The 27029-nt window shown below is 40.6% G+C and overlaps 2 protein-coding genes across 10 annotated transcripts in view; one reads left to right on the top strand and one right to left on the bottom strand.

The window, feature by feature from the left end:
* The window catches only part of BBOF1 (basal body orientation factor 1), a 54185-nt gene extending 31160 nt beyond the window's left edge, over positions 1-23025 (top strand). Inside the window, exons 10-13 of one of the 8 annotated variants that reach the window (XM_042990092.1) lie at positions 3156-3230; positions 3402-3516; positions 22354-22402; positions 22497-22604. In XM_042990092.1, the coding sequence (XP_042846026.1) occupies positions 3156-3230; positions 3402-3516; positions 22354-22401 (238 nt within the window). In that variant the 3' untranslated portion in view covers position 22402; positions 22497-22604. Of the gene's footprint in view, positions 1-3155; positions 3231-3401; positions 3517-8045; positions 8205-8889; positions 8937-8960; positions 8991-12402; positions 12422-17104; positions 17144-20829; positions 20869-22353; positions 22403-22496; positions 22605-22992 lie in introns of those variants that run through there. The other 7 variants (XM_007095073.3, XM_042990094.1, XM_007095072.3 and 4 more) reach the window with 7 other exon arrangements.
* Positions 4628-26951, bottom strand: ALDH6A1 (aldehyde dehydrogenase 6 family member A1). Of its 2 annotated transcripts, XR_006218987.1 has the most exons (13): positions 26510-26951; positions 18152-18208; positions 16476-16550; positions 16144-16305; positions 15860-15938; positions 15146-15448; positions 14041-14162; positions 11620-11809; positions 11243-11424; positions 9392-9571; positions 9026-9124; positions 6566-6650; positions 6077-6159 (listed from the first exon to the last, which is right to left on the bottom strand). XR_006218987.1 is itself a non-coding variant. In XM_007095077.3 (12 exons), exons 1-12 carry the CDS (start codon positions 26558-26560, stop codon positions 6055-6057), a joined length of 1605 nt encoding a protein of 534 aa, XP_007095139.1. In that variant the 5' UTR covers positions 26561-26951; the 3' UTR covers positions 4628-6054. The 2 variants fall into 2 exon arrangements, 1 of the variants encoding a protein (XP_007095139.1); XM_007095077.3 differs by lacking the exon at positions 6566-6650 and having other exon boundaries at positions 4628-6159.
* Positions 26952-27029: the final 78 nt, after the last annotated feature.

Consider the following 27029-nt stretch of genomic DNA (forward strand, 5'->3'; position numbering starts at 1 on the left):
GGTGCCTTGTAGGAGAGTGGAATAGTAGACAGAGTGGGAAGGGTACATCAGGCAAGGGGCTTTGTAGACAGCCTATGCAGAAGCCCAGAGGTAGGAATAGAGGTGGGGTGTTTGAGGAACATTGAGGAAAACTTCATGGCTTGAGGAAAACTGGTGGCAATGAGAGTAATTAGTAATTAGAAATAACGTTGGGGCGCCTGGGTGGTTCAGTCAGTTAAGCATCTGACTTTGGCTCAGGTCATGATCTCACAGTTCATGGGTTTGAGCCCCACATCTGGCTCTGTGCTGACAGCTCAGAGCCTGGAGCCTGCTTCGGATTCTGTGTCTTCCTCTCTTTCTGCCCCTCCCCCGCTCGTGCTGTCTGTCTCTCTCTCAAATAAAAATAAACATTAAAAAACAAATTAAAAAAAAAAAAAAGAAACAAGGTTGGATCTATAGATTAAATTATGATGAGCCTTAAAAACCATGCTGAAAAACCTTAACGTATCCCACTGTTATTCTAAAGTAGTATAACATACTTTCCTTTTCTGCCTTGAAGGAATACAAGAGCGATAAGCCCTACTCTCATACTGTCTCACTGAAAGGGTTCATAAGCCACTGTTCCCAGAGCTGACCTTAACCTAATGCAGTGACACATATACATAGGATGGACTGCAGGACAAAAGTAGAGTTGGGAACCAGCAGAAGCTGCCGTGTTACTCTGGACGTGCGGCAGTGGAGGGTGTGGGCGGGAGTGGAAAAGGGGAGAAACTGAGGCACTTAGGAAGGAGAGACAGGACTTAGTGATAAAAGGCAAAAGAAATCAAGAAAACAAAGTGTAAATGTTTAAGGTGTTTAGCTTAGAAGTGCACGACTGGTGGTATGAAAGACAAGTGAAAAACCTGGAAAGCCAATGTGAAGGCAATGTTTAAATTGTATTTAATCCATCCATTAATTCATGTAGCATATACATACTGAGCGCCTACTATTTATTGAGGATATAGTGTTGAGCAAATAAAGACATCATTCCTAATCTCAGGGAGTTCATCGTCTATGTGGGAAGAAAACATTATTCAAATCATCACACAAATATTAAAGGACAACTATGAGATTGGCTCAAAGAAGTGGCATACAGTGGTAAGAGAGGCTAGATTAAGGGACTATGACCCAACTGAGGAGGTCAGGAAAGTTTATGAGGAAATAAAAGCTTGAGCTGACCTCTGAAAGGTATATAGGAAGAGAGGGTAGAGGAAAAAACATTCTGGGCAGAAGAAATAGCAAGGAGTGTTTTCGATGTTGAACTGGAGATGATGGCAGTATATTGAAACGAAAAATACTCCTTGATTTGAGTACAGGTGTTTAGGGAAGGAGATTTGAGCATATTTAGTGAAAATTGGTAGTTGAGTGTAGGAGGTTGTATGAAGGTAGAACGGTAAAGGGCCGAGGCTAGAAATAACCACAGCAGTGAATAGGAGAACAAGAAAGAGGACAGCCAAAAGAGAAGAGTTTAAAGAATTTTAGGCTAAGTGGAAGATGGAAGACTTTGAAATGGTCTTTTGTCTCTGGGAGCCTTCCAAAGAGTCTTATTTTATTTTATTTTATTTTATTTTATTTTATTTTATTTTATTTATTTATTTTTATTTAGAGGGGGAGGTAGAATCCAGACTATAGCTACAGAATGTCTGTCTCATTGTGAGTTGACTTTTCCGTACTCCAAGAAACAGCCAGAGTTCTAGGTCTCAAGTTCCATACTATGTTGTTTTCAATACTGCAGAAACAAAGAAATGTGAGTGAAATCTTCGCACCAAAGCAATGAAGTTAAATCTAGCTGCAATGGAATGATGTCTAAGCCTGTTGGAATCTCATATCAGAGCTGGTTGAAGGGAAAAGAAGATGGGAATCGAATAGTGAAATGTGTGGTGAAGATGAGATTAAATGAGAAAGCTCAAACCAGACTGGGGAGAGATTAGATGATAAATGGTCTACCAGGGCAAGCAGAGCAGTTAGGAAGTTCATTAAGAGTTCAATTGATTGTATGATTGTGAATCTAATAGTATGCTATTTTTGTGATTGAACTAAGTCAAGGAGTATAACCAATAAACTGCACTCTTTACTGCACTAGCAACCACACTGGCTGTAACTCAGGTACTAGTAGTATCCAAAGTACATTTTTAAAAATTAAATGTTTATTTATTTTGAGAGTGAGAGAGACAGCGCATGTGCAAGCACATGAATGCAGGGGAGGGGCAGAGAGGAGGGAGGGAGAGAATCCCAAGCAGGCTCCACATTTAGCATGGAGCCCGATGTGGGGCTCAGCCTCATGACAGGATCACGACCTGATACCAAGAGTCAGATGCTTAACCAACTGAACCACCTAGGAACCCCCAAAGTATATTTTTCTCATGCATAATTATTAGACTATTTAATACAGTCATATTTTGAATGGGTTTATTCTGCTTCATATGTACCAACTTGAGGACAAGTTTTAGAAGTGGAGCATGTGTCCTTACCTGCTGGCAAATCAACCTGCTATGCTTTTTTTTTTTTTAAGATTTTATTTTTATGTAATCTCTACACCTAATGTGGAGCTCAAACCCACAACCCTGAGATCAAGAGTCACATGCTCTACCAATTGAACCAGATAGGCACCCCCCCCCACTGTACTTTTTATAATCCTGTTCAGCTCACTTTCTATTAGAATATTCAATCAGTGATATGATTACTTCCTGTTCTTAAACCAAACTTTCCAAAGTATGAGGAGAAATTTTCATACTGGGTCCATCACCATTGGGTAATTTTTCTATGCTCTGAGGTTCTTTTTGTGGGAAGGGAATTTCTCTGGCCATGTTTTTGGTCAGTACTCTGGTTCCGTCTTAAGCATCACCATTAATAGCTATTGGAGGAATATCATCATCATGATTATCAGTTAAGCATCTGACTCTTGATCTTGGTATTGACTCAGGTCATGATCTCACAGTTGGTAGGATTAAACCCCGAATCGGGCTTTGCACTCTTAGCGTGAAGCCTGCTTGGGATTCTTTCTCCCTGCCCCTCCTCTTTTCACGCACATGTGCGCATGCTCTCTCTCAAATAAATACACTTAAAAAAAAAAAAGCACAGTTGAAATATGGGACAAGAGGAGACACTGCCTCATTGTTAACTTTTATCTACCACAGAAAATATAGCCAGAGCTCTAGGCCTTCAGTTCCAGACTATGTTGTTGCTGATGATGGAGAAACAAAGGAATTTGGGTAAGAGCTGTCTTGACAAGGTAATGAATGTAAGCCTGATCACAGTGGCTGTGGTGGACATTTTTATATGTGCCAGAACTGAGTGGGAGTTGTAGGACAAGTCTATTGTTCTGAACCAAGTTCCATGAATATGTGGTTGTTGACAGGTCTGTCATTTTGTCGTCATTGCAGGGATGACAGTAAGCTTCAAGATCAAACCTTCATCACCCAGCAAGTACCAATCTCAGACTCTTCTGGTGAACTGATGATACCCAATATTCAGAAAGAATCACAAGAGTCTGACATAGTAAGGAGTCTGTAATCTAACTAAATGCTTCCTTTCCCCCATGGAACTTCTTGCTAAGTCATAGTGCTTTTCTCTACTAGCCAAGAGCTCTCAGTGATCAGTGAAATGAGTAATAACACATGTATAACATGTCTACACTATGGCAGGCATGTTATACTTAATGCAAATGCACATTTGTGCCTCTTTTAGTAAATGTGGAAAAACCTATACATTGTCTTGTGAAGTATAAAGGCTAGCCAAAATATGTACTATCTTTTATGTAATAATAAACATAATGACCATATTATGTAATAATAAACATAATGGCTTTGAACAGAATTGGGAAGTCTGAATCCCTATAAGCTAGGGACAAAGGAATTATGTAGGAAGGCATTATTAAAAACAAAAAGCCAGGGGTACCTGGGTGGCCCAGTTGGTTAAACGTCCAACTCTTGATTTCGGTTCAGGTCACGATCTCACAGTTCATGAGCCCACATCTGGCTCTGTGCTGGCAGCGCGGAGCCTGCTTGGGTTTCTGTGTCTCCCTCTGTCTGCTCCTCCCCACTTGCACTCTCTCTCTCTCAAAAATAAACATTTAAAAACAAAACAAAAAAGCCAGGTTTTCTTTTTAAGAGCTTTTTATTTGTAATTTGTTATTCATAATCAATTAGTACAACACAGGATCTGAGAAATTTCAAATGAGGCCACACTAAATTTTTAAGATGCTATTAGCATGAATATAACTGCATATTTTTTTCCATATAAGAAACAAGAAACTCTTTTGAGTAGCAAGTAGCTAGACAAATGAGTTGATTCCAATTAGAGCAACACAATTCTGATGAGTCAGTATTTTTACAAAAGTGATTTCCCTTAAATATAAGGAAAACATAGGAATCTCTGGGATTATATTTAATTCCAGTTGGAATTTAGACAATATGAGCTTTCATTCAACCCAGCCTATTGTTGTTGGATTGGATTAAGTACCACTATTAGTTGCCAGCTGTGATAAGTAGAAAGAAAATAAAGGGCATTCTATTATCAAATTATAAATTTTTATTGCCTCACATTTAGGAAGGCAAATCCAAAAAAAAAGAAACAAAAACAAAAAAACCCCAAAAAACCAATAAACCCATTAGGGTCATAAATGTATTTTATTAAGGTTCCAGTCACCTTAAGCGATTGAAGACTCTGACACTCTATCCAGCAGTGGTAGTATTAAAATCCACAGAGTGCACAAATGTTTTCAAAGTTTTCATATTCTTAGTTCACTGAATCACTGCCATGGAGCAGATTAGCATTATCCAAGTGACTCATGAGGGAGCAGAAAAAATAAATGACCTATATCATCTGCCTGAGGACCAAAGACTATTCTATCAGAGCCAGCAGCCGTCTCCTAGTTCACTGGGTAAAAACTATATCCGAAAAGACTTGATTCGGTTGGGAATCTGTTTTTTTAGCTCATCAGTTTCTGTTCTGACATAAAGTTTAGCTATATCAAAAGAAAAGGCATAAAGACACTTGAATATAATGGTTGCAGAAGAATCTGTCAAAGCATTTCTTTTTTACTATTTCATGTCATGAAGAGCCTTGAAATTTCTTAGGCACCAATGAATTACTCTACATTAAGAGTTCTTTCGTTAAAAATTATCACTAACGAGAAATGCAAGCAAGAAGAAAGAACAATATAAAAAATTCAACAAGTAATACCTGGTTACACTTACTTAAGGCAAGAGTCTTGCACACTTTCATGGCTGGAATACCCCTTGATTTCTGGCCCTAAAAACCTTTTGAAATAGTTCTCTTAAAAAACTCCATTTGCATCTGAATTAATGACTGAAGCATTAATGATTGTTGAAGCCAAATGTGAAATTTAACACTTGGCACACACAACAAAAAGTTGATTTATCCAGTACATACTGAGGTATCCTTGAGAAGTGATTTTAAGAAGTAGGAACAGTGACAATGATAGAATTAGTAATTAGTGGTCATGAATCACTAGGACAAAGTGGCATTTAGCAGAAAAGAAAGCAGTTGTCACAACCACAGGATAAGTAGAAATGTATTATGTCCTTCATAGTGTGGGATAAATGACAGGCTCAGGAAAGCTTGGCAGAGGGGTCTCCCCCACTACCATTTATGTAGGGCTGTGTTTGAGGATCAACCAAAGGGTGAATTAATTTCTGTCCTGTTTCCCCATCCAAGGAGTCCTCTTCCAGTTATTGGAAGATCTTCTTTACATACACTATCTTCCCTTCCGCAAGTCATCAGAAAAGGGGAGAACTTTTAGAAAATAACCTAAGATCTCATTCCATATAAGTGTTTCAGAGTTAACAACAGTTACCTCAAAAACCAAAGTAAGGAGCAAGTGAAAATCTGTTTTCAGAGTCAGACTAGGAATCTCCTCAGAACAACTTTGCAGGGGCCAATGGTCTTGAGAAAGGTCTTAATTACCAGGTATTCCAATCCTAGAGATCTGATCTGAGCAAAGTTGGCAAATGAAGTTGGTCAAGAACAGAGGGAGATTACTCAGGGTGGACTGAATCTGGAACAAACTTGTTTCTAACGGCCCATGGTAGGCATGACTACGGCAGGTGAGGAAAGAGTAGCATCTTCTTCTTTCCACTGAGAAGTGATGGTCTTTAGCTGAGTGTAGAATTGGATGCCCTAAAGAGAATAAAGGAAAAAAAAAGAGCATATATTCCTGGGGGTTTCATGATTTCTCTTTCAATCAGCTTTTGAAGGAGGTGCTGTAAAGCGTTACTAATGTTGCCACTTGAGGAGCTGGTGCAACCAAAATCCAACATACTGTTCATGAGATAATCTATTTAACACATTTAGCACAATGCCTGGCATAGTAAATAAATAGTCAAACCTTACCGATCATTATGCTGAAACTAGTCAAGAGGATCTAAATGGAAAAATTGAACAGTGTAATCTGTTAAACTTGCAGTTCATTCTATTCCTAGAGCTGAATGTGTGCTCTGAGATATTAGGACCTGGCTCAAATCCTGCCTCTCCTCCTTGTTGACTGCCATGTAACATTGGGCCTTATCTGTGACCTGTGGCTCACCTCGCTGTGAGGGGAAAATGAGATGACCTTCAAACGTCCTAGTAAAGTAACTGCTGTTCAATAACTGTTAGTTTTTCTCTCTTTTCTGTGAAGAAGAAAAAGGCATGAAGGGATAGAATACATATTAGGCCATTTCTGACAACTGTCAGTGATGCTAAAGTAGTAAAATCTACAATATCTTACAAATCTAAAGTAAACTGTCTGATACTACACACATTCACTTCTAAAGCACCTGTAATGTGAACCAAAAAAATTCATATGTAAGGCTTTATATACAGTTTATTTTGTAAGAATAGGCTTGAGCAAAGGAGAATAGACTGTGCAGATCTAACACAAAAAAAACTAGCAAGCTAGAAAGATAATGTTAGAAAAAACCACAACAGCTTCTTTAAAATACTTTTCTAGAATTATTTGACAAAATCTGGGCCATGTTAATATATATATTAAGGGTTTTAGAGTTATTATATACTTTCAATATAACTAAAGTTGTCATTTTATTATGAGAATGATTCTTTCTTGTCTATTTTCCCAAAGAATACAAAGTAGAAATTTTTTGAGAGAAGGAGAATATGAAGGGGGGAGGGGCAGAGGAAGAGGGAGAGGATCTTTTTTTTAAATTAAGCTTTTCGTTTTTTTAAACTTTATTTATTTATTTTGAGGGGGAGGGGCAAAGCAAGGGAGAGAAATTTTTTTAAATTTTTTTAAATGTTTATTTATTTTTGAGAGAGAGAGAAAGAACATGAGCAGGAGAGGGGCAGAGAGAGAGGGAGACACAGAATCTGAAGCAACCAAGACAGGGAGAAAAAAAGCAATAGTTTTACTCTGCTTCCCTCAAAAGAAATTTTTGTTAATAGAATCAAAGTAATCGATTATGCAAAAGCTGTGACTAATGTGCAAACTGAATAATCTGCCTCCAAATAACCAAAATGTTTTCCTTTTTTTTTTTTTTTAAATGTTTATTTTTTGAGAGATAGAGAGCAAGCAGGGGAGGGGCAGAGAGAGGGAGACGGGATCAGAAGTGGGCTCTGTGCTGACACCAGTGAGCCTGATGCAGGGCTCGAACTCATGAACCTCGTGATCATGACCTGAGCCAAAGTTGGCCGCTCAACTGACTGAGCCACCAGGTGTCCCCCAGTATGTTTTCTTAACCAGCTGGTCACACTGTTACATTCTGCTATGCAATGCTACTGTTAATTTTTTTTTTTAATTAAAGTATAAAAGAGAGTCCTGTATAGAAAACATGTAGTTTATTACTGAAGGTTCCAAAATGGCTGTATCTCTGTGGGGTTACAAAGAACTTTCACTAGCCCATTTGTTAAACACATGTTTGGGCACCTGCTCCGTGCAAGGTACTGCAGTTAAGTAAATAATTACAATGTGATGTGTTCTTATCTTGGCTTACACAGCCCTACAGGATTCCCCCTGCCTCTCTAACCTCATCTCTTACCACTCTCCTTCTCATTCACTCTCTGTGCCCCAGCTCATTTCTGCTATTTGAACCTGCCATGCCTCGTCTTAGGAAATATGCATCTGCTGAAGGATGTGGTAACAATGGTGATTTGATCTTCATAAACTTATGAAATATAAGTACTATTGTTATTCTCATTTTATAGATAAGAAACTTGAGACACAGGATATTCCTCAAAGTCATGCAATTAATAACAGGCCAAGCTGGAATTTGACCCCAGGCCATTCTGTACCAAATCTGCTTTATTTTTTTTGTTGTTCATAATGTATCCATAATGCTTAGAATAGTTTTGGTACAAAGAAGGTATTCAGTAAAATTTTTGTAAATGAAGGGGTGCCTGGGTGGCTCAGTCAGTTAAGCACCCAACTTTGGCTAAGGTCATGAGCTTGCATTTCGTGACTTCAAGCCCTGTGTCTGGCTGTGCTGACAGCTCAGAGTCTGGAGCCTGCCTCGGATCCTAGGTCTCCTTCTCTCTCTCTCCCCCTCCCCCACTCACACTCTTTCTCTCTCTCAAGAATAAATGAACATTAAAAATCTGTTTTGTAAGTGAATAACTTACAGGAGAAAAATGTGCAGTGGGAGGACATGGGGGCATTCCCAACCCAGCACTGAGGAAGGGGGTGGTGATAGTCAGAGGTGATTTTCTGGAGGAGTCAGTCCATGATTCAAACTTAGACAAGACAGATGATTAAGACTTAGATGAAAGAGGAGAGGCAGGAGGAAAGGCTCTCAGAGGAAATGACATACATAAAGGCTTGGACTTCCTCAATGCTCTTTCCCCAAAACTTTGCTGCCTTGAGTTAGTCAGGGAGCAGCAGCTTTGACGAAATTTTGTTGTATTTTAAATCTTCTCTAGGGAACATCCTGATAAGCATGGCTGAACAACTTATGACCCAACAGAAGCTAATGTCAGGGCCTTCCTTTCAGAATCCTTGTTCCTGAGTATATTCAAGAAAGTTTCTTAGAGGAATACAATATTTTCTTAAAGTTACCTGTTTGCCATAGAAATTGGTGTCTCCTCTGAAGGAAGATCGAGAACCGGTGAATGAGAACATTGGCAAAGGCACTGGAATAGGGACATTTACCCCCACCTAAAGCAGAACAAATCCACATAAATAAAAGGACTCAAACAAAGGAACTTTCCATTTAGAAGCACAAATGCTTGGCATCAGACAAACCGATTTTAAATACCCCAACTTCTATCCCATTCCTTCCTGTATCCCATGAACTGTGATTCCTGAGGAAGAAATGGGGCACTGTAGGAAATCAGAGGCGCAGCAACCGATCACTTTGCTGTTTCCCTTAGATAGTAAACAGTATATGAGTACAAGAATCTCCTAAGAACTCTGTTCACAAACCTGTCCAACATCCACCAGGTGGGAATATTTCCGAGCAGTGGCTCCATTGGTGGTGAAGATGGCGGTTCCATTTCCATATGGATTATCATTTACAATCTTGATGGCTTCATCCAAAGTGTCTGTCTCCAGAACCACAAGAACTGGACCAAAAATCTCCTCTTTGTAACAGGTCATAGTTGGCTTCCAGGAGTGATGCATCCAGAAAAGAAGTCAGTATTTTAGGCTTATCTGGTACTTTATTACCCACTGTTTACATGGACAATTTTCATGTTAGTAACCTCTCTTCATTTTAAACCACCTTTTAAAAAAAAGTCCTTTCTTGCTGTGTTCCATCTTTGAAGCTACCAATCATATAAACAACTTGAAATTCCTATTAACTACAATTACCCTCCTGCCCTTTGAGCACTGTATTTTTAGGTCCCATGACCCATCACTAGCTTCCTCTTTTATACCTGTATAACTTGTTTATACAATTGTTATGTTATGAAAAGTTACATGAAAATTCATTTTTTATAAATCAAATATACATTATATATATATATATATATATATAAATTTTGTTTAATGTTTATTTCTGAGAGAGAGAGAGAGAGAGACAGAGCACGAGCAGGGGAGGGGCAGAGACAGAGGGAGACACAGAATCCAAAGCAGGCTCCAGGCTCCGAGCTGTCAGCACAGAACCCGAAGCAGGGCTCGAACCCACAAACTGTGAGATTGTGACCTGAGCCTAAGTCAGACACTTAACCGACTGAGCCACCCAGGTGCCCCTAAATCAGATAGATATTGAAAATAACACAGGAGAGTGTTTCTGTTTAAAGAAACCCTGTACTAAGTTTTCTGTAACATAAACAATTCATTCTCATTCATTCCCTTGCCTCCCCAAATGAGTCTGTACATTTATATTTTGATATCAGGTCACATTAAACATTCAAAACATCCTTCACCACTGTAGCTGCTCAGCTATGTTTGTTGCTATTAAGTGGATTTTTCCTCAATGGTTCTATGGCAAGAGATTTCATAATTTCTACTACACTTACATCAATTCTTAATTATTCAGGATTATAGTAGGTATAGTGGGGACATAAGAACTTCAAAAAAAAAGCTTCCTCACCTCAATTTAGTCATTAATTTTAGCTCAGAGATTTGTGGAGTTTTAATAAATAAAAATTGAGAGATCAATTATTTTTCTTTCGTCACTTTCTGGAGAAGAGACAGCTAAATTTGGGGCACAGAGTAGGTACTCAGTAAATATTGCATGGTCAATATGTTGATGGAGACACTGTAATAGCTATAAACTAGACAGCAAGGAGCAGAACGAAAAATTAATATTAAACAGATAAGTAACAAATACAAGATAGGGTTGGCAAAATATAGCCAGTGGGCAGAATGTGGCTTGCTGCTTATTTTTGTACAGCTCACAAGCTAAGAATGGTTTCTATGTCTTTTCAATGGCTGAAAAAGAAATCAATCATGACATATAAAATTACTTAAAATTAAAATTCCATTGTCCAATAAAAGCTATGGAACACAACCACATGGTGTTAATGTGCTTTCTCACTAAAATGTCAAGAGTGGGTAGTTGTGACACAGACTGTATATCCTTGCAAAGCCAAAAATGTTTACTATCTAGCCCTTAATGGAAAATCTGCCAACCACTGGTATAGTGGAAGGAGGCTGGGTGTCAGGATAAGAGGATCATTCAGACTCTAAATAAAATAACTGACTAATCCTGGCAAGAGATGAGGTCTCAGTCATTAAATGTCTTCATTTGGAGGGATGAGATTCCATCCATAGCCTTCAAGGTACCTTTAGTGCTTGTATGTGTGAAATAAATGAGCCAGAGTTATTCACCTTGACATTTGAGATGATGGTTGGTCCAACAAAGTTGCCATTTTCATAGCCTTTCACTTTAATTTTTCGACCATCAAGGAGGATAGAAGCTCCCTCCTTTGTTCCACTATCAATCAGATTACAGACTCGCTCTTTGGCCTGGGGGGTGATCAGAGGGCCAAGATCAGCTCCAGGCTGGTCTCCTGTAAAACAACACAAAAGTATTTAATGTTTTCACTAACATATATTATGACTGCTAACTATGACAAGTACACTATAAAGAGAGGAATGGTTAAAGAGTAGACATGATTACTCCCATTGGCCAAAGCCAACACTAAAACCAAGAGCTTAGCGCCACAGATACAAAGTCTAAAGGAGCTGGGCAGATAACTGATTACCTGCATTGACTCTCAGGTTTTTGGCACGCTCCACCAGCTCTGGCAGCCACTTCTTAGCTTCTCCTACAAGGATTGCTGTGGAAAGAGCCATGCAGCGCTGACCAGCAGCTCCAAAGGCTGCCCCAACCAGTTGGTTCAGGGTATTTTCCTTATTGGCATCTGGCATGACTACTCCATGGTTCTTGGCTCCCTAAAGGAAATATAAAAAGTACATGGATCTTCCTTGGCAAAATACAACGAGGCTAAGAAACTAAGCAAAATCTGAGATTTCAAATAATTTAAGGAAAGAGAGAATTTACCCTTTGTTGTTCTGAGGCTAGATTTATTATCATTTTGATACTGTGAAATCTTGATAGCATAGAGTAAGTCTCCAGGTTACTTTTTTTCTACTTTCTTAGCTGATAAGCTGTTATATGTTTATTTAGATCAAAATCATTACCAAAAAAACAAAACAAAACCTCCAGTCACATAATCACATTCAGTCAAACTGACAGACTAAATACTGCACCCAGGAACCAAGAAGAACTCCCTTCTCTTTCCTAAGTTAGACAGGAAACAGTCTATTGTCTGCTGGGATTTCCAGCTATAAGAAGAGCAATGTGAACAAAGAGCTGCCAGTATAATACCAGTGGTCAGCTGAATGGCGAAATAGGTGGACCTCTTGATACACCATTTCTGGAAAGAGGTTCCCCAAATTGGCTTGCTTCTAGATACATAGCCTCATAAATTTCTTTACTAGGTAGGATAACATGGTCATTTCTAAACATATGTTTCCAAATACAGTAATCTCCCCTTATCTGGGGTTTCACTTGCCACGGTTTTAGTCACCCAAGGTCAACTGAAGTCTGGAAACTATGCCTCCTAACACTTTGCCACAATGCCCACGTCATTCATCTCACTTCATCTCATAAGGTAGGCGTTTTATCATCTCACATCATCATCATAAGAAGGGTGAGTAAAGTATAATATGGTAGCTCAAGAGACCATATTATTAAAAACATTTTTTTTAACGTTTATTTATTATTGAGAGACAGAGTGACACAGAGTGTGAGTAGGGGAGGGGTAGAGAGAGGGGGAGACACAGAATCTGAAGTAGACTCCAGGCTCTGAGCTATCAGCACAGAGCCCGACACGGGGCTCGAACTCACGAACTGTGAGATCATGACCGTGCCGAAGTCAGTCGCCTAACCAACTGAGCCACCCAGGTGCCCCATCAAGAGACCATATTATAATAGTGTATTGTTAAAATTCTATTTTATTATTAGTTATTGTTAATCTTTGTGCCTAATTTATAAATTAAAATTTATCATTGACATGTATTTATAGGAAAAATATAGTATATATGGAGGTCAGTACTATCCACAGTTTCAGGGATCCACTGGGGGTCTTAGAAGGCATCCCCCACAGATTAGGGGTGACTACTGTACAACTATAGTTGAGTGCATGGATAGATACCATGTTTGCTATTTAATTTTATCCCATTACACATAATATACTGTTAGACACAGAATAAACTCAATAAATATGTAATGAGATGGGAGTGGCTTAAGTCAAATTGGCCAAAACACATTCACCAGGAAAAGAAATAAGTGAGCATATCGGGAACTGTTTCTAGGCCTGTGCATAGGTGGCTGTCCTTTCTGCAACATTAACCAAAGGGTGAGAAAGAGGCAACTGGATTTACAGTTAGTATCAAAGAATTACTATGTACTCGGCAAGGAGCTGGTAAGAGAATAGTAAAACTACGCAAACAAGTAAACCATACTCACATACAGGGTATTTGGCTCCTTCTAGTACCTTAGATAGCATGGACTCTTAGGAAGAGCATATCTGACATTATAGTAGTTGGGATATGTGTTGAACGGAAGGAAGGAGAAAGGGCTAGAAAGGTATGAAGGAAGAAACAAGGCCAGAACTAGAATTCAGCTGCTACTGCTAAAGCCAAAGAATTTGAATAACATTCTTAATGAGAAAGGTGCTCTTTGTCACCAAGATAAAGTGTCTAAGATAAAAAGTAATTAAAGTGGCTTAGGATAAATATCATTACCAGGTTCATGGTTAAAAGGAAGACATTCAGGATGAAATGGGAATAAAGACACATTGGCATGACAGTGGGATAGTAATGCCTCGGCTGAAGGGCTGTTTGTAGGTAATTTTATTATTATTTCTTAAAGTTTATTTATTTTGAGAAAGAGAGAGACAATGAGCAGGGGAGGGGCAGAGAGAGAGGGAGAGAGAGAATCCCAAGCAGGCTCCATGCTAGCACTGTAGAGCCTGACACAGGGCTCAATCCCACGACCGTGAGATCATGACCTGAGCAGAAATCAAGAGTCGGACGCTCAACTGACTGAGCCACCCAGGGAACCCCTGTAATTTTAATACATATAACAGATTTGGGGGGAAAAACGAATAAGAAGTCACCATATTGGCTTGAACTCTCTTGCCATGTCTTGACCCTCTCTCGAAGATGTACTCTCCTGCCTGGTTGGATCCCACAAAGCTGATTGCTTTGATATCCGGATGATCACAAATAAAGTTTACAGCTTTAAGAAGAAAAGAAATGATTACCACAAAGGAGCAAATGGCCGTGGGCTTCTCAACATGGCAAATTTGCCTTTTTCCATTGCTATGAATGAGAAGTTTCTATACTTCTATTTTTCTAGTTTTGATTCCCATTTTGAAGTTCTTTCCTTTCTCTTAAATTCTTTAAACTACTATTTCTATTTAGCCTCTTCCCTTTCATTATTTTTCTCATTTGTTATACCTACTTCTAACTCCAAAGGCTACAACTCCTGTTTTCCTCCAAAATAGCAGCCTTTTAATACTCAACTCTTCCTTTTATCCTTTAAGAATGTGATAGTTCTTTAACTGTTACTATATACTGGGACTCTCAGATACTACTGTGCTGTCATGTGAGCAGCAATATAGCATAATTTAAAAGTAAAAACCAGAGTTTTCCTGGGTACTGACAGTCTGGCTTTGATTGTTTCTAGCAAATGACTTCATTTCATTAAGCCTCAGTTTCCTTACCTGTAAAATGGAAAAACAATAGTATCTACTGTTTATAGGTTTCATAAACCTAAGGATTGTTTATAACACTCCTTAAAGGATTGTTATAAAGATTAAATGAGATAATATATGAAAAGCACTAGAAACTGCCTGAAACACAGTAGTGCTTTTTAAGTGTTAGCTATTACTATGTGAATTAGAAGGCCTTCAGTCTCTCTGAGGGCTATACATTTTTCAGTATCGAACTGAAAACATTCTCTTTTATCTCTTTTGTCTTGACCTAATCCGTATTTCTTTGTCCCAATGTATTCTGTAGGGCCAGAAGCACTGCTACTCCCCAGTCAGTTTCCTTAGCATACAGGGATGGCAGTCAACAAACATTACCTTCAAACATGGAGGTTACTATCAGTAAATCCCTTCCTCCCTAGGTTCCTCATCCTAAAATATTCCTTCACCACTCAACACCTTGATTTTTTTTGGTAGCCAGATTAAGTGCCATGTACAGAAGGGCAGTTACCTTCATGTTGTCCATGGATGATATTTAGTGTTCCATCTGGGGCACCAGAGTCCTGGAACAACTTAGCAAGAAGCATGCTTGCTCCAGGAACTCGCTCTGATGGTTTCAGTAGGAAGGTATTTCCACACACTATGGCCATTGGAAACATCCACAGGGGGATCATGGCAGGAAAATTGAATGGAGCAATGCCCGCGCACACCCCCAGAGGCAGACGGTAGGAATAAAGGTCCATGTCTTTGGTGATGGATGGCATAGTCTCTCCCAGCAGGAGGGATGTTACACTGCAGGCATGCTCAACCACCTCTGCAACAGAGAAGCAGTCAGACCACCAGCTCTCCACCGGGCACTACTTAGCTTTGTCCTGCTCTAGTCATCCCTGAGACAGAGAATGGCTCATGCCAATGACACACGGCAGAAAGATCGACTTGCCCGTCCATGTGAAGGGGCTGAGCAAAATGAGATTCTCCAAATAGGAAAAAAAAAAAGACAGTGAAATGCATATACCTACTGAACGATCAAGTAAAATAAATGAAATAAATTGATCCCATAGGTACCTAAGAAGTATTGCCATTTTCCACAAGTATTAAAAAAAATCACGGGATAGGAAAATCTACATGGAAGAAGCAACCTCCCGTTCTGAGATCTTTGCCTCCCATCTTCCTTTGCTCCTTCCCAAAGGGTTCCTGAACTCCCCGAGAGGGACTCCCAGCTTACGAAGGCCTCGGAATACATCTCCTTCCGCATCAGCGAGGGTCTTCCCTTGTTCCAACGTGATTAACTTGGCGATTTCTTTCTAGAGAAAACACACACAGAAACCAAGGCAAAGATGTGCCTCCTTTTAGTTCTTAGGTAGCCAAGGAAGAACAAAACTGGGGGAGAAGTAGTATAAGGGAGAGAGCCATGATCTATGTCTCTGCATTGTAGAGTTACAAGGGCAGCTAAAAGGCCTCTGCATCCTAGGCAACAGCTTGGAAAATAATACCATTCTGATTTCTTACCAAGTTTTCTTTAATGAGTTGTTGATAGCGGAGCAGGATCTGCTGGCGGCTTAATACTGAAGTGTCCGCCCATGCGGGAAAAGCACGTTTGCAGGAAGCAACAGCCGTGTCCATTTCGGCCTTGGTGGCCAGAGGAACGTGACCAATGACCTCATTGGTGGCCTGATGGGAAGAACAGCACATCATATTTTGCCCCTTGCCTGCCTTGTCCATTTTTCACCTAATAGAGGCAGCACTATGTACTTCACGACAAACACCCAAGTCCCTAATTTCCCACCACGTTCCCAGAATTCTAGGCTAGTCAGTTTAAATCCCAAAGTAGCTTTGCTTACTGGGTTGTGGATGTCAATCCATTTGTCACTTTTGGATTCAACAAATTTCCCATCAATGAAGAGCTTTACAGTTGGCTGGAAAATAAAAACCCCACAAAATTTGTATTAGTGAATTGTTCCTCTCCCTTTCACAAAGAGGAAGGAATTCAGGGTTGATAGTGAATCTTCTGTTCTCTAGAAATGCTAACACTAAGAAAGAGATACACAATGTACTTGTCTATAGTGTTCATTAAGATGTGGCCGAGCCTCTCAATACTGTGATTTCTCTGAGGAAAAGTCCCTGCTAATCACACAGTGGAACTTTATGTTGCTGTGAAGCATCGAATGAAAAAGCAGCAGATTCTGTATTAACAAAGATTAGCTAGTTGACTTGTTCACCCAGCTTACTTTTTGTCATGTCACCATGAGCATGAATTACATTTACGATTAAAAGACTAGAGCTGAAGTCAGACACTTAACCGACTGAGCTACCCAGGCACCCCTCTGTGTGTGGTTTTTCTGAGAAGTAGCTTCCTTACATTAAATTTTCAAAGGAGGCTGTGGACCAAAAAAGGCGAAGGACTACTGTGTTATAGTGTGTGCATGCTTTTAAATAGAAAGGATTTCGAGCACCTGTCCTTATGTGTTAGATTTTAGGTACTGCAAATGGCTGACAATTCTATGAAAACAACTTTAAAGATTGTGAAGAAGAGGACAACTATCTGGCAGGATCAATAAAACCTCTAGAAGCCATGAAAATGTTTGCATTTTTTGACATAGTAATCCTACCTCAGAAGGACAGTAATCTAAAAGAAGGAAAAAACTATATAAATAAATGTTTGTTTTATAATATTGAAAAAGTCAATCAGTTTAGGTGTTATATGGGAAAATTTTTAGTTAATTCAGGCTACATATACTTGATGGAATATTATGCAGCTATTAAAAATCATAACTGTAGGGGCGCCTGAGTGGCTCAGTTGGTTGGGCATCTGACTTCAGCTCGGGTCATGATCTTGCAGTTTGTGGGTTCGTCGGTTTGAGCCCCGCATTGGGCTCTGTGCTGACAACACAGGGCCGGCTTTGGATCCTCTGTCTCCCTCTCTCTCTGCCCCTCCCCTGCTCACATGATCCCTCTCTCTCTATCTCTCTCAAAAATAACCAAAAAAAAAAAAAAAAAAAAAAAAATCATAGCTATATGGGACCTGTGTGGCCCAGTCAGTTGAGCATTTGGCTTTGGCTCAGGTCACGATCTTGTGGTTTGTGAGTTCAAGCCCTGTGATATGGGGCCTGTGTGGCCCAGTCAGTTAAGCATTCGACTTTGGCTCAGGTCACAATCTTGTGATTTGCGAGTTCAAGCCCCGTGTTGGGCTCTGTGCTGACAGCTCAGAGCCTGGAACCTGTTTCGGATTCTGTGTCTCTGTATCTCTGCCCCTCCCCTGCTCATGCTCTATCTCTCTCTCACTCAAAAATAAAAATAAAACATTTTGAAAATTAAAAAAAAATCACAGCTATAAAGAGCATCTTGCAATACTGAAAATGCTTACGACATATAATTAACAGAATTTAGATAAGAAAACCAAGATAGAAGGTTTCACATATACTCTGATCACAATAATATAAAGAAGATAAATGGGAATACCCCCAAATTATACTGTATTCCTTCTCAGAAGTAAAACTTTAGTACCCAATAAACTTACCACTGAAGAAGAAAAGGAGGATGCTGGATACCAAGTGGAATTCACCTTGGAAGAGACCTGTGAGGTAAAAGAATGATTATTTTGATAAATGAGAGCAGAAAATTATTAAAACTTGGAATGGCTACCATATGCTTAACATTATACTAGTTACTATGGGCATACGAAAAATGATTTGGTGTTTGCTCCCAAGGGTCATATAGTCCTTAAGGAGAAAAGATAACAGACGATGACGTACGGCAAACTATAAGAAAATAATAAACCATAATGATCATGTCCTCAGTGTCCAGGGAAGTCCTGATTTAAAAAGTTTTGGTGGCTCAGTCAGTGAAATGTCCAACTCTTGACTTTAGCTCAGGTCATGATGTCACGGTTCATGGGTTCGAGCCCCACATTGGGCTCTATGCTGACAGTGCGGGGCCTGCTTGGGATTCTCTCTCCCTGTCTCTCTGCCCCTCCCCTGCTTGCTCTCTCTCTCCCTCTCAAAATAAAGAAACTTAAAAAAAGTTTTTTTTTATTGGACCATATTTTCCTAATTTTTGGCCTGGAAAATGTAGTGACCACAAATCTTAACAATATGAAAACTCTTAAATGGTATCCAACACAATCGGTGTCGAATATAAGATAGCATATAACCAAGTGTCAAATGTAAGTATTTACATGCCCATATAAATACTTGAACATAAATGTTTATAGCAGCTTTGTGAAAGCCCCAAACTTAGCAATAACCAAAATGTCCACCATTGGATGGGTGAATAGGGAAACTAATGTGGTATATCCATACATTGGAATAGTACTCAGCAATGAAAAGAACTATTACACATGCAGCAACTATAGCAATTATAACTGGGTAAACTGGATAACTATAGCAATTATACTGGGTAAAAAAAGTCAAACATGCAAACAGTATACACTTTATGATCTCATTTATATAAAACTAGAAAATGCAAACTAATCTATAGTGTTAGAAAGCAGATCAGTGGTTGCCTGGGGATGATGGAGGAAGTGGAGAAGATGGGATAGGAAGGTAACTTTTTGGGGTGAGAGATATGCCCATTATCTTGAATGTGATGATATTTCCACAGGTGTATATAAACATAAAACTTGGGGTGCCTGGGTGGCTCAGTCAGTTAAGCATCTGGCTCTTGGTTTTGGCTCAGGTCATGATCTCTTGGTTTGTGAGTTTGAGCCCCACATCAGGCTCCATGCTGATGGTGCAGAGCCTGCTTGGGATTCTCTCTCCTTCTCTCTCTCTGTCCCTCCCCTACTCCTGTGCTTTCTCTCTCTCAAAATAAATAAACTTTAAAAAAAAAACACGAATATAAAACTTATCAAATGGTATACTTCAAATATGTAGAGTTTATGTCAATTTTATTGCAATAAACTTGTTTAAAAAATGCCACATGTACCTTATAGGAAAAGAATGTGTTGTATAGATAACATTTGATAGGGTATAATCAGCAAACTGGGGAGAGGGGCCAGTTACAATAAAATAACTTCATTTGTATATATACTATAGAAGTTGATTTAAGAAATATTCAAATCAATTAGGAATGGGAAGTAGAGGAAAACTGTATTCTAAAAATCTTTTATCTTGTCTGAAGACAGACATGTTTTTACTTTTTATTTTTAACATTTATTTATTTTTGAGAGACAGAGTGTGAGCAGGGGTGGAGCACAGAGAGGGAGACACAGAATCCAAAGCAGGTTTCAGGCTCCAAGCTGTCAGCACAGAGCCCCACACGGGGCTCGAACTCGTGAACCATGAGATCATGATGTGAGCCAAAGTCGGCACTCAACTGACTGAGCCACCCAGGCGCCCCAGAAGACAGACATGTTACTCAAAGGGTTTGGGGCTGCATGAAATACAAGAATTTGTTTGTGTTCCTGCAGTACTATCTAGGGGAAAGGGTGCCAGTCCTTTGGGCAGCAGAAGATTCTTCCAAATGCCTCATCTACTTCCTCTCCCATTCCCCACAAAAATTATTTCAAACCATCCACACTCTTCTAGAGCCCACCATGTTTTATTTATAGGCATGTTCCCAACATCAACATGGTACCTCGTACATAGGAGGTGTTTAATAAGTATCTATGGAACAAATGAAAGGTCTACTGGGTGGCTGACTGCCCCCAACCAAGACTTGGTTAGGTGTCCCTTTTTGGACTCCCAGAGCAGCCAGTACTTCCCCTATCAGGTTTATCTGTCTGTGCTGTAGTTGCCTGGCTACTTGTCTGTTGCCCAAAAGACTTGAGTTCCATGAAGGTAGGCACTGCATCTGTCTTGTTCACCTACTTTACAGTTATTGTGATCAAGATTGTCCAGATACGGAAAATAGCAAGTTGCTGGTGCTCATTCAACGTTACTATTATATTATTATAAATACTTTTTGCTGTGACTCCTTGCTATTTGAAAACTTCTCTTATCTCCTCACTATTATATCTTTTCTCCTTGCCACAACTCTGTCTTCTCACTACTTAGTTGTTCTTACTCCTTGCTATTTCAAAACTTATTCTCTTAAAACTTCCAACCTTGCTGCTTCCTCTCTCATTCTCAAAAGCTGACCTTTGTTTTTCCTACTTCAGAGGGAACAGAAACCATCAGATGAGAACTTCAACTTCCTACTAGCAACCCTACAAAACTGACCTATACCCATCCTTTTTCCCTCCTTTTCTCTTATAAGGAAGAAGATAGCTCCCTTATATAAGGGAGAAGATAGTCAATCACAATCACAAGCTCTGTGGGGACAAAGTGACTGGGAGACTGAAGCGTACAACAAGTATCTATGGACTGACCAATGAGGCACCTGTCCTCCAACTGAAGGCTAATCTCTGCGCCTGTGCTCTAAAGCCAACTTTTCCCACTACCCCAGACACCTCTATTAATGATCCTTTCTTTCCTGAAACTTAAACCTCTGTCCATCCAATAGCAAGGATTCTCTATACTAATTACCTTTATTTCCTCATTTCCCGCTAACCCTTCAATCTACTCCAACCTTCATGACTAAACACCAGTGACTTCCTACATCCCATGGGCTCTTCCCAGTTCTTCTGTACTTAACCTTTTCCCGCCCTTTTCACCAGTCTTCAGTATGTCCTGATATCATCCTCTGCTCCCTGGCCACTAACAATTCCATTTCCTCAAGACTTGGTCCTAGGCCTTCTCTTCTCATTCTGCACATTCTCCTCAGGTGATTTCATCAACTCCTGTAGCTTGATTATCTAGATTCTGATGATGCCCAAATCTAGTTCTTAGCCAGCTTCCTCTTCAGATAATAGTTACCTAATTGTCTTCACCACACCTCTATGTGGATATTGTTTAGGTACATATTGAGAAAGCTGAACTCCTCATCTTCCTCTCACCAAGCTGCTCTGCTTTCTATATCCCGCTTTTCAGTGAAGGGGACCACTATTCACCTTGTTGCCCAAGAAAAAACCAGAATGTCACCCTAACTCCTCCCTCTCTCTCCACAGTGAATCAAATCCTGGCAATCGGTCCTCCTAGAAATCTCTGGAACACAGCCTTTTTTTCTCTATGCTGCCTGCCATCACTACAGTCTATACCATCACTGTCTCTTACCTGGACTTCAGTAACTGTTTCCTCACAGGTCTCCCAGACTCCAGTTTTAAGCTTTCTGAATCTAGCTTCCTCTCCCATGCCAGAGGGGCTTTCTAAAACACAAATCTGGGCAGATCACTCCCTTGTTTAAAAAGCTCCAATGGCTTTCCACTGTTCTTAAAGGCTAATCTTGATGTTGCTTAGAATACTTCCCGTGGCATCTTTACTTTTCATAGCTTGCCACTTTCCTCCTTGCTGTCTATGTTCTAGGCATTTGGAACATGTTTTGTGCTCTTTTTGCCTGTATACATGCTGCTCCTTCTTGCATGGAATTCTGTTTGCTTGACTCACTCCTATTTCTTATCTCCCTACTTAGCCATCACTTTGGGTATCAGTGAAGATCAGTTTTATGTTTGCCAGTAGGAAGTTGAGGAAGTTCTCAACTGACGGTTTCTGTTGCCTTTGAAGTAGGAAAAAAAAAGGTTAACTTCTGAGAGTGAGAGGGGAAATAGAGTCAGAAGCTTTTAAAGTCACAATCTCAAGTTTAGCTCAAGCACCTGATTATACAGCTCTTACAACACCTAACTTCCTCCATTTCTTATGTTATGGAATAACAGATTGTTTAATTATTAAGTCTCTTTCCCCTTAGGTCACTAGATGGCTGTGTCCTCAGCTCCTGGCATTGTTCCTGGAATAGAGTAAGCATTCATTAATACATTTGCAGAATGAAAATTGAGTACTGGCCAAGCAATCATTTGGTATTCATCATGTTTCATGTTTACTCTCTTACAGGGCAGAAAATGCACAGATCAGTCAACTTGAGGATGCTAGGCCACTTAGTTTTATTTTTTTACTTGCACACAGCCTCCTTGCTGTCAAGAGGGCATAAAAGGCACTGCATCTGGCATAATAAAACATTAGCACATAATTTTTGATGGGTTGGATCTCCTATCTTTTCTTCATTTCCTAAAAAAACATTCATTACCACTGTTGTTAAACTATCCTGCTTCCAGTCACACCAAAATTCTTCCTCTCTAGATGTCTACTTCATACTTGTTTCCTTTATCAGTCACTCCCTTTCCCCTTGGCTGAAGGCCTGCTAGTCTTGCAAAACTCAAGCTGGAGCCAACTCCTTTTGGATTTTTTTCCTGAATTGTACAGATTGAGTATGAGATAGTTTCCCTACATCCCTGCAGTACTCTGTGCACTCCTACTGTTAGTGCTTACTATTGCATTACAATAGGGGAGCCTACAGTGTGTGTCTTACTTAATCTCTCCTTTCCCAAAGCCTGGGGACAGTACCTGACATAGAAAGAGATATCAAGACTTACGTCCTGAATTCTCAGCCCCATCAGTCACTAGTTGGGAGATACTGTCGGCTTAAGTGTCAGGTATTTATTTCATTATATTCATGAATTCCAATCTTCACAAGTATTCTTGAAACTAAAAAGTGGTGTTGCTAGGATAGAATGCAAGCATGACTGTGAAGTCTGTACTCTTTAAACTACATCACCGAGGCAAGCCACTGAGTGTCTTTAAGACTGGTTTTCTTGGGGGGTTTGGGGGGTCTGGATGGCTCAGTCAATTTAGTGCCTGACTGCTGATTTTGGCTCAGGTCATGACCTCACAGATCATGAGTTTGAGTCCCACATTGGGTTTTGCACTGGCAGTGTGGAGGCTGCTTGAGATTCTCTCTCTCCCTATCTTTCTGCCCCTCCCCTGCTCGTGCTGTCTCTGTCTCTCTCAAAATAAATAAATAAACTTCAAAACAAAAAAGACTGGTTTTCTTTACCTCTGAATATGCTAAACCCATCATAAGTTGAAAATACATTTAATGTATCTAACCCACCAAAAGAACATCATAGCTTAGCCTAGCCTACATTAAATGTGCTCGGAACACTTACATTAGCCTACAGTTCTACAAAATCATCTAACACAAAGACTATTTCATAAAAAAGTGTTGAATATCTCATGTAATTTACTGAATGCTGTTCTGAAAGTGAAAACCAGAATGATTGTATGGGTACAGAATGCTTATAAGTGTATCAGTTGTTTAACCTCGTGATCATGTGGCTGATAGAGAGCTGTGACTCCCTGCTGCTGCCCAGCATTCCTCAAAAGTCTCATACTGCATTTTGCTGGGGGTAGGGACGATAAAAATTCAAAACTTGGAAGTACGGTTTCTACTGAATGCATATTGCTTTCACACCATTGTACAGTCAAAAAGTCTTAAGCTGGGGTGCCTGGTGGCTTAGTTGGTAAAGCATCTGACTCTTGATTTTGGCTCAGGTCATGATCTCACAGTTTTGTGGGTTCGAACCCCAAGGACAGCTCTGTGCTGACCCTGCAGAGCCTGCTTCAAATTCCCTCCCTCTCTCTCTCTCTCTCTCTGCCCCTCCTCTACTCACACACTCTCTGTCTCAAAATAAATTAAAAAAAAAAAATAGTCGGGGTGCCTGGGTGGCTCAGTTGGTTAAGTGTAGGACTTCGGCTCAGGTCATGATCTCATGGTTTGTAGGTTTGAGCCCCACGCCGCGCTCTGTGCTGACAGCTCAGAGCCTGAAACCTGCTTTGGATTCAGTGTCTCCCTCTCTCTCTTCCCCTCCCTCACTCATACTCTGTCTCTCTTTCTGTCTCTGAAAAATAAATGTTAAAAATTTTTTTGTGATTAAAAAATTTTTTTAAGTCTTAAGTTGAACCATTGAACATCAAGGACTATCTATACTTAAAATTACTAAAAACAAGGGCACCTGGGTGGCTCAGTTAAGCATCCAACTTTGGCTCACAGTCTCATGGTTCATGAGTTCGAGCCCCACATTGGGCTTTGTGCTGAAAGCAGGGAGCCTGCTTGGGATTCATTCTCTCTCTCTCTCTCTCTCCCTCTCTCTCTCCCCTCCTCCTCTTTCTCTGACCCTCCCACACATACTCTCTCTCAAAATAAACTTTAAAAAAATTACTGAAAACACCAACTCTTCCCTTTACAGACCCTTTTGATGATCCTCTGAAATTCATGACCCCCAGAATCTAGACTACCTTTTTTTTTTTTTTTTTTTCAGTTTGAGAGAGTTAGAGAGAGAGGAGCACAAGCAGGGGAAAGGGGTCAAGGGAGAGAAAAACAGAATCTTAAGTAGGTTCCACAGTCAGCATGGAGCCCAATGCAGGGCTTAATCCCACGACCCTGGGATCATGACCTGAGCTGAAATCAAGAGTTGGATGTTCAACCAACTGAGACATCCAGACGCTCCTAGACTACTCTTTATCAAAGTTTCACGTTATAGTAACTCTTCTTTGGCTAAGAATTACTATTTATGTTCTTTTCCAGGTCAACTCGGAAGTTTCTTTTATAATAGTGTCTGTTTCCAAAATAAAGTGCATAGAAAGGGAGATTCCTCTCCTTGATTCAAAGCACAAAATACCTTCTTAAGGCCATCAATGACTCACTGTGATGGTGGGGAAGCAAAGGAAAAAAACCAATTTTAGTAAAAGATTTCAAGGATAAATTGGTAATGGGAATTATAGGGTAGAAACTTTGTACCCCTACGATAAAAAAAAGTCCTAGAAAAACAACTAGGATCACAGCAAGAAATAGATGAGTGAAGCCAGACTATCTGAAAAACTTTTCCGGCCCATTCTCCTCACTGTCCAGTTAAAAAGCATTTAAACATGAACCTTTACTGACTTTGCTAAGAATTTAAAAAATGCATTAAGTTTCTGCAGTAGAACTCAATGCAACCTGGTAAGTGCTAATATTATCTAAAAGCCCAGCAATATAGAGGAAGAAGTTCCCAGGCTGGATGTAACAAGTAAGAAGGGCAAAGCTGTTTCTTGTAGGTTGGAGAAACTTTGCCTGCAGTAAACCTTGCCCAAAGTACTTGCTGGGTTGTGAAAACTGGGGAAAGGCTATGAACAGAGTTAGAAACCACCCTCAGGCATGCAGAACGGACCCAATCCCCACCATGGACAAGTGTGAGGTTGTGTTAGCACACTCAAAGCTGACTTTGGGTTAGGACCTTGGAATTAACACTTCTTGTTTATTTTCTACCACCCATTTTAGAGTTATCACCTCATTTTCTATCACTTTTTTTTTTTTTAGATGTTTAGTCCCTTGCATATGCTTGGAACATCTGGTAGTATAACTATGTGTCCTTATTTACCACCAACAAGAATACTGTAACTTTGCTAAAAGTTTAAATGCAACTCTTGGCAAGAAAAGGGACAGCCTACAGCCTGTGGAAAAAACAAAGAGCCATAGCTAGGTTAAACAGCTCAGCAAATAACTGCTTTGGGGAAAACCTAGTGTACATCTTCTAGAAGGATATTCAAAGTTCATTCACGGACCCTCCCCCTCGTGTGCTTCCTTTACCACGGATTACAGACAGTGAAGCAGGGTGGGGGGAAGGGAACAATCTGGTCGCTCTGGGCAGGAGAAAGAGCTCTAAGAAAGGTGACCAGAAAAGGGAGTTTCTGGAAAATAAGGTGAGAGAGGTGACTGGCACAGAGGTGAAAAGGAAACACGGCGAGTGGACCAAAGTAAGTGAGGGCAAGTGAGCGACTGCAGGGACGGACAGGGCTGGGGGGGAGGGGAGTGCGCCAGAGACAGAAAGGGAGAGCCTCCAGAGTAAAAGGGCAGAGAGCCAGGGGTGACAGTCCAGGATCCAACGAGGGCGGATGAGAAGTGAAGACTGGGACAAGGCCTCACGCGCCGGGTGGGAACTGGAAGGTCGGCTAAGAAGGGTTGGCTCAGAGAGTGGACGGAAAGGACCCAATTCCTAGCTTCGCCGTCCCTCGGTAGCACCCTCACTCGCCTGCAGGATCCGGGTCCGCACTGCTGCCGCCGCCGCCACCGCCGCCGCCATGGTCCTCAGCTGCCTGCAGTCGGCCTCCAGGAGCCCCTACTGCGGGTGACTCCCTAGAAGCGCCACGGCTGCCAGGCCCAGCCCTCCCAGCCTGCCACACTTCCTCATTGGTGGAGAAGACTATTTCCTCTAGCCAATCACGCACCCTAACACCTTACTGCACTCCTCTCAGTCCCGGTCTTGGGGATACGCGATTGGTCCGAAGTGGAAGAGCCCTAGCCCCCTCCCAGCTCAGAAAATTCCGTTGGCCGAGGTAGGAAAGTCGCCACTGACTTGAGTACTCTGTATTGAGCACACGGAGAAGACGCCCCCTAAACGGGAACCCCGATTGGCCACAGGTACGACGGCGGTCCCACCCCCTCACCGAAGAAAGTAAATAAGACCCTTCAAGAACTTTGCAGTCGCCGCACCTCATCCACTGTGCGAGGGGGTGTGGCCAGCACTGGAGGCGGGGCTAGGCAAAGCTTGC

Source organism: Panthera tigris, chromosome B3 (genome assembly GCF_018350195.1).
Source record: "Panthera tigris isolate Pti1 chromosome B3, P.tigris_Pti1_mat1.1, whole genome shotgun sequence".
Taxonomy (NCBI): domain Eukaryota; kingdom Metazoa; phylum Chordata; class Mammalia; order Carnivora; family Felidae; genus Panthera; species Panthera tigris.

Bases quoted from the DNA above. Each gene is read 5' to 3' on its own strand.
- ALDH6A1 (XM_007095077.3), bottom strand. From the start codon at position 26,560: ATGGCGGCGGCGGTGGCGGCGGCGGCAGCAGTGCGGACCCGGATCCTG. The intron at 16,551-18,151 runs GTAAGTTTATTG...TTTATTTTCCAG, and splicing joins CCTCCTTTTCTTCTTCAGTG to CCAACTGTAAAGCTCTTCAT. The intron at 9,125-9,391 runs GTTTGTGAACAG...GTTCTGCTTTAG, and splicing joins ACCTGGTGGATGTTGGACAG to GTGGGGGTAAATGTCCCTAT.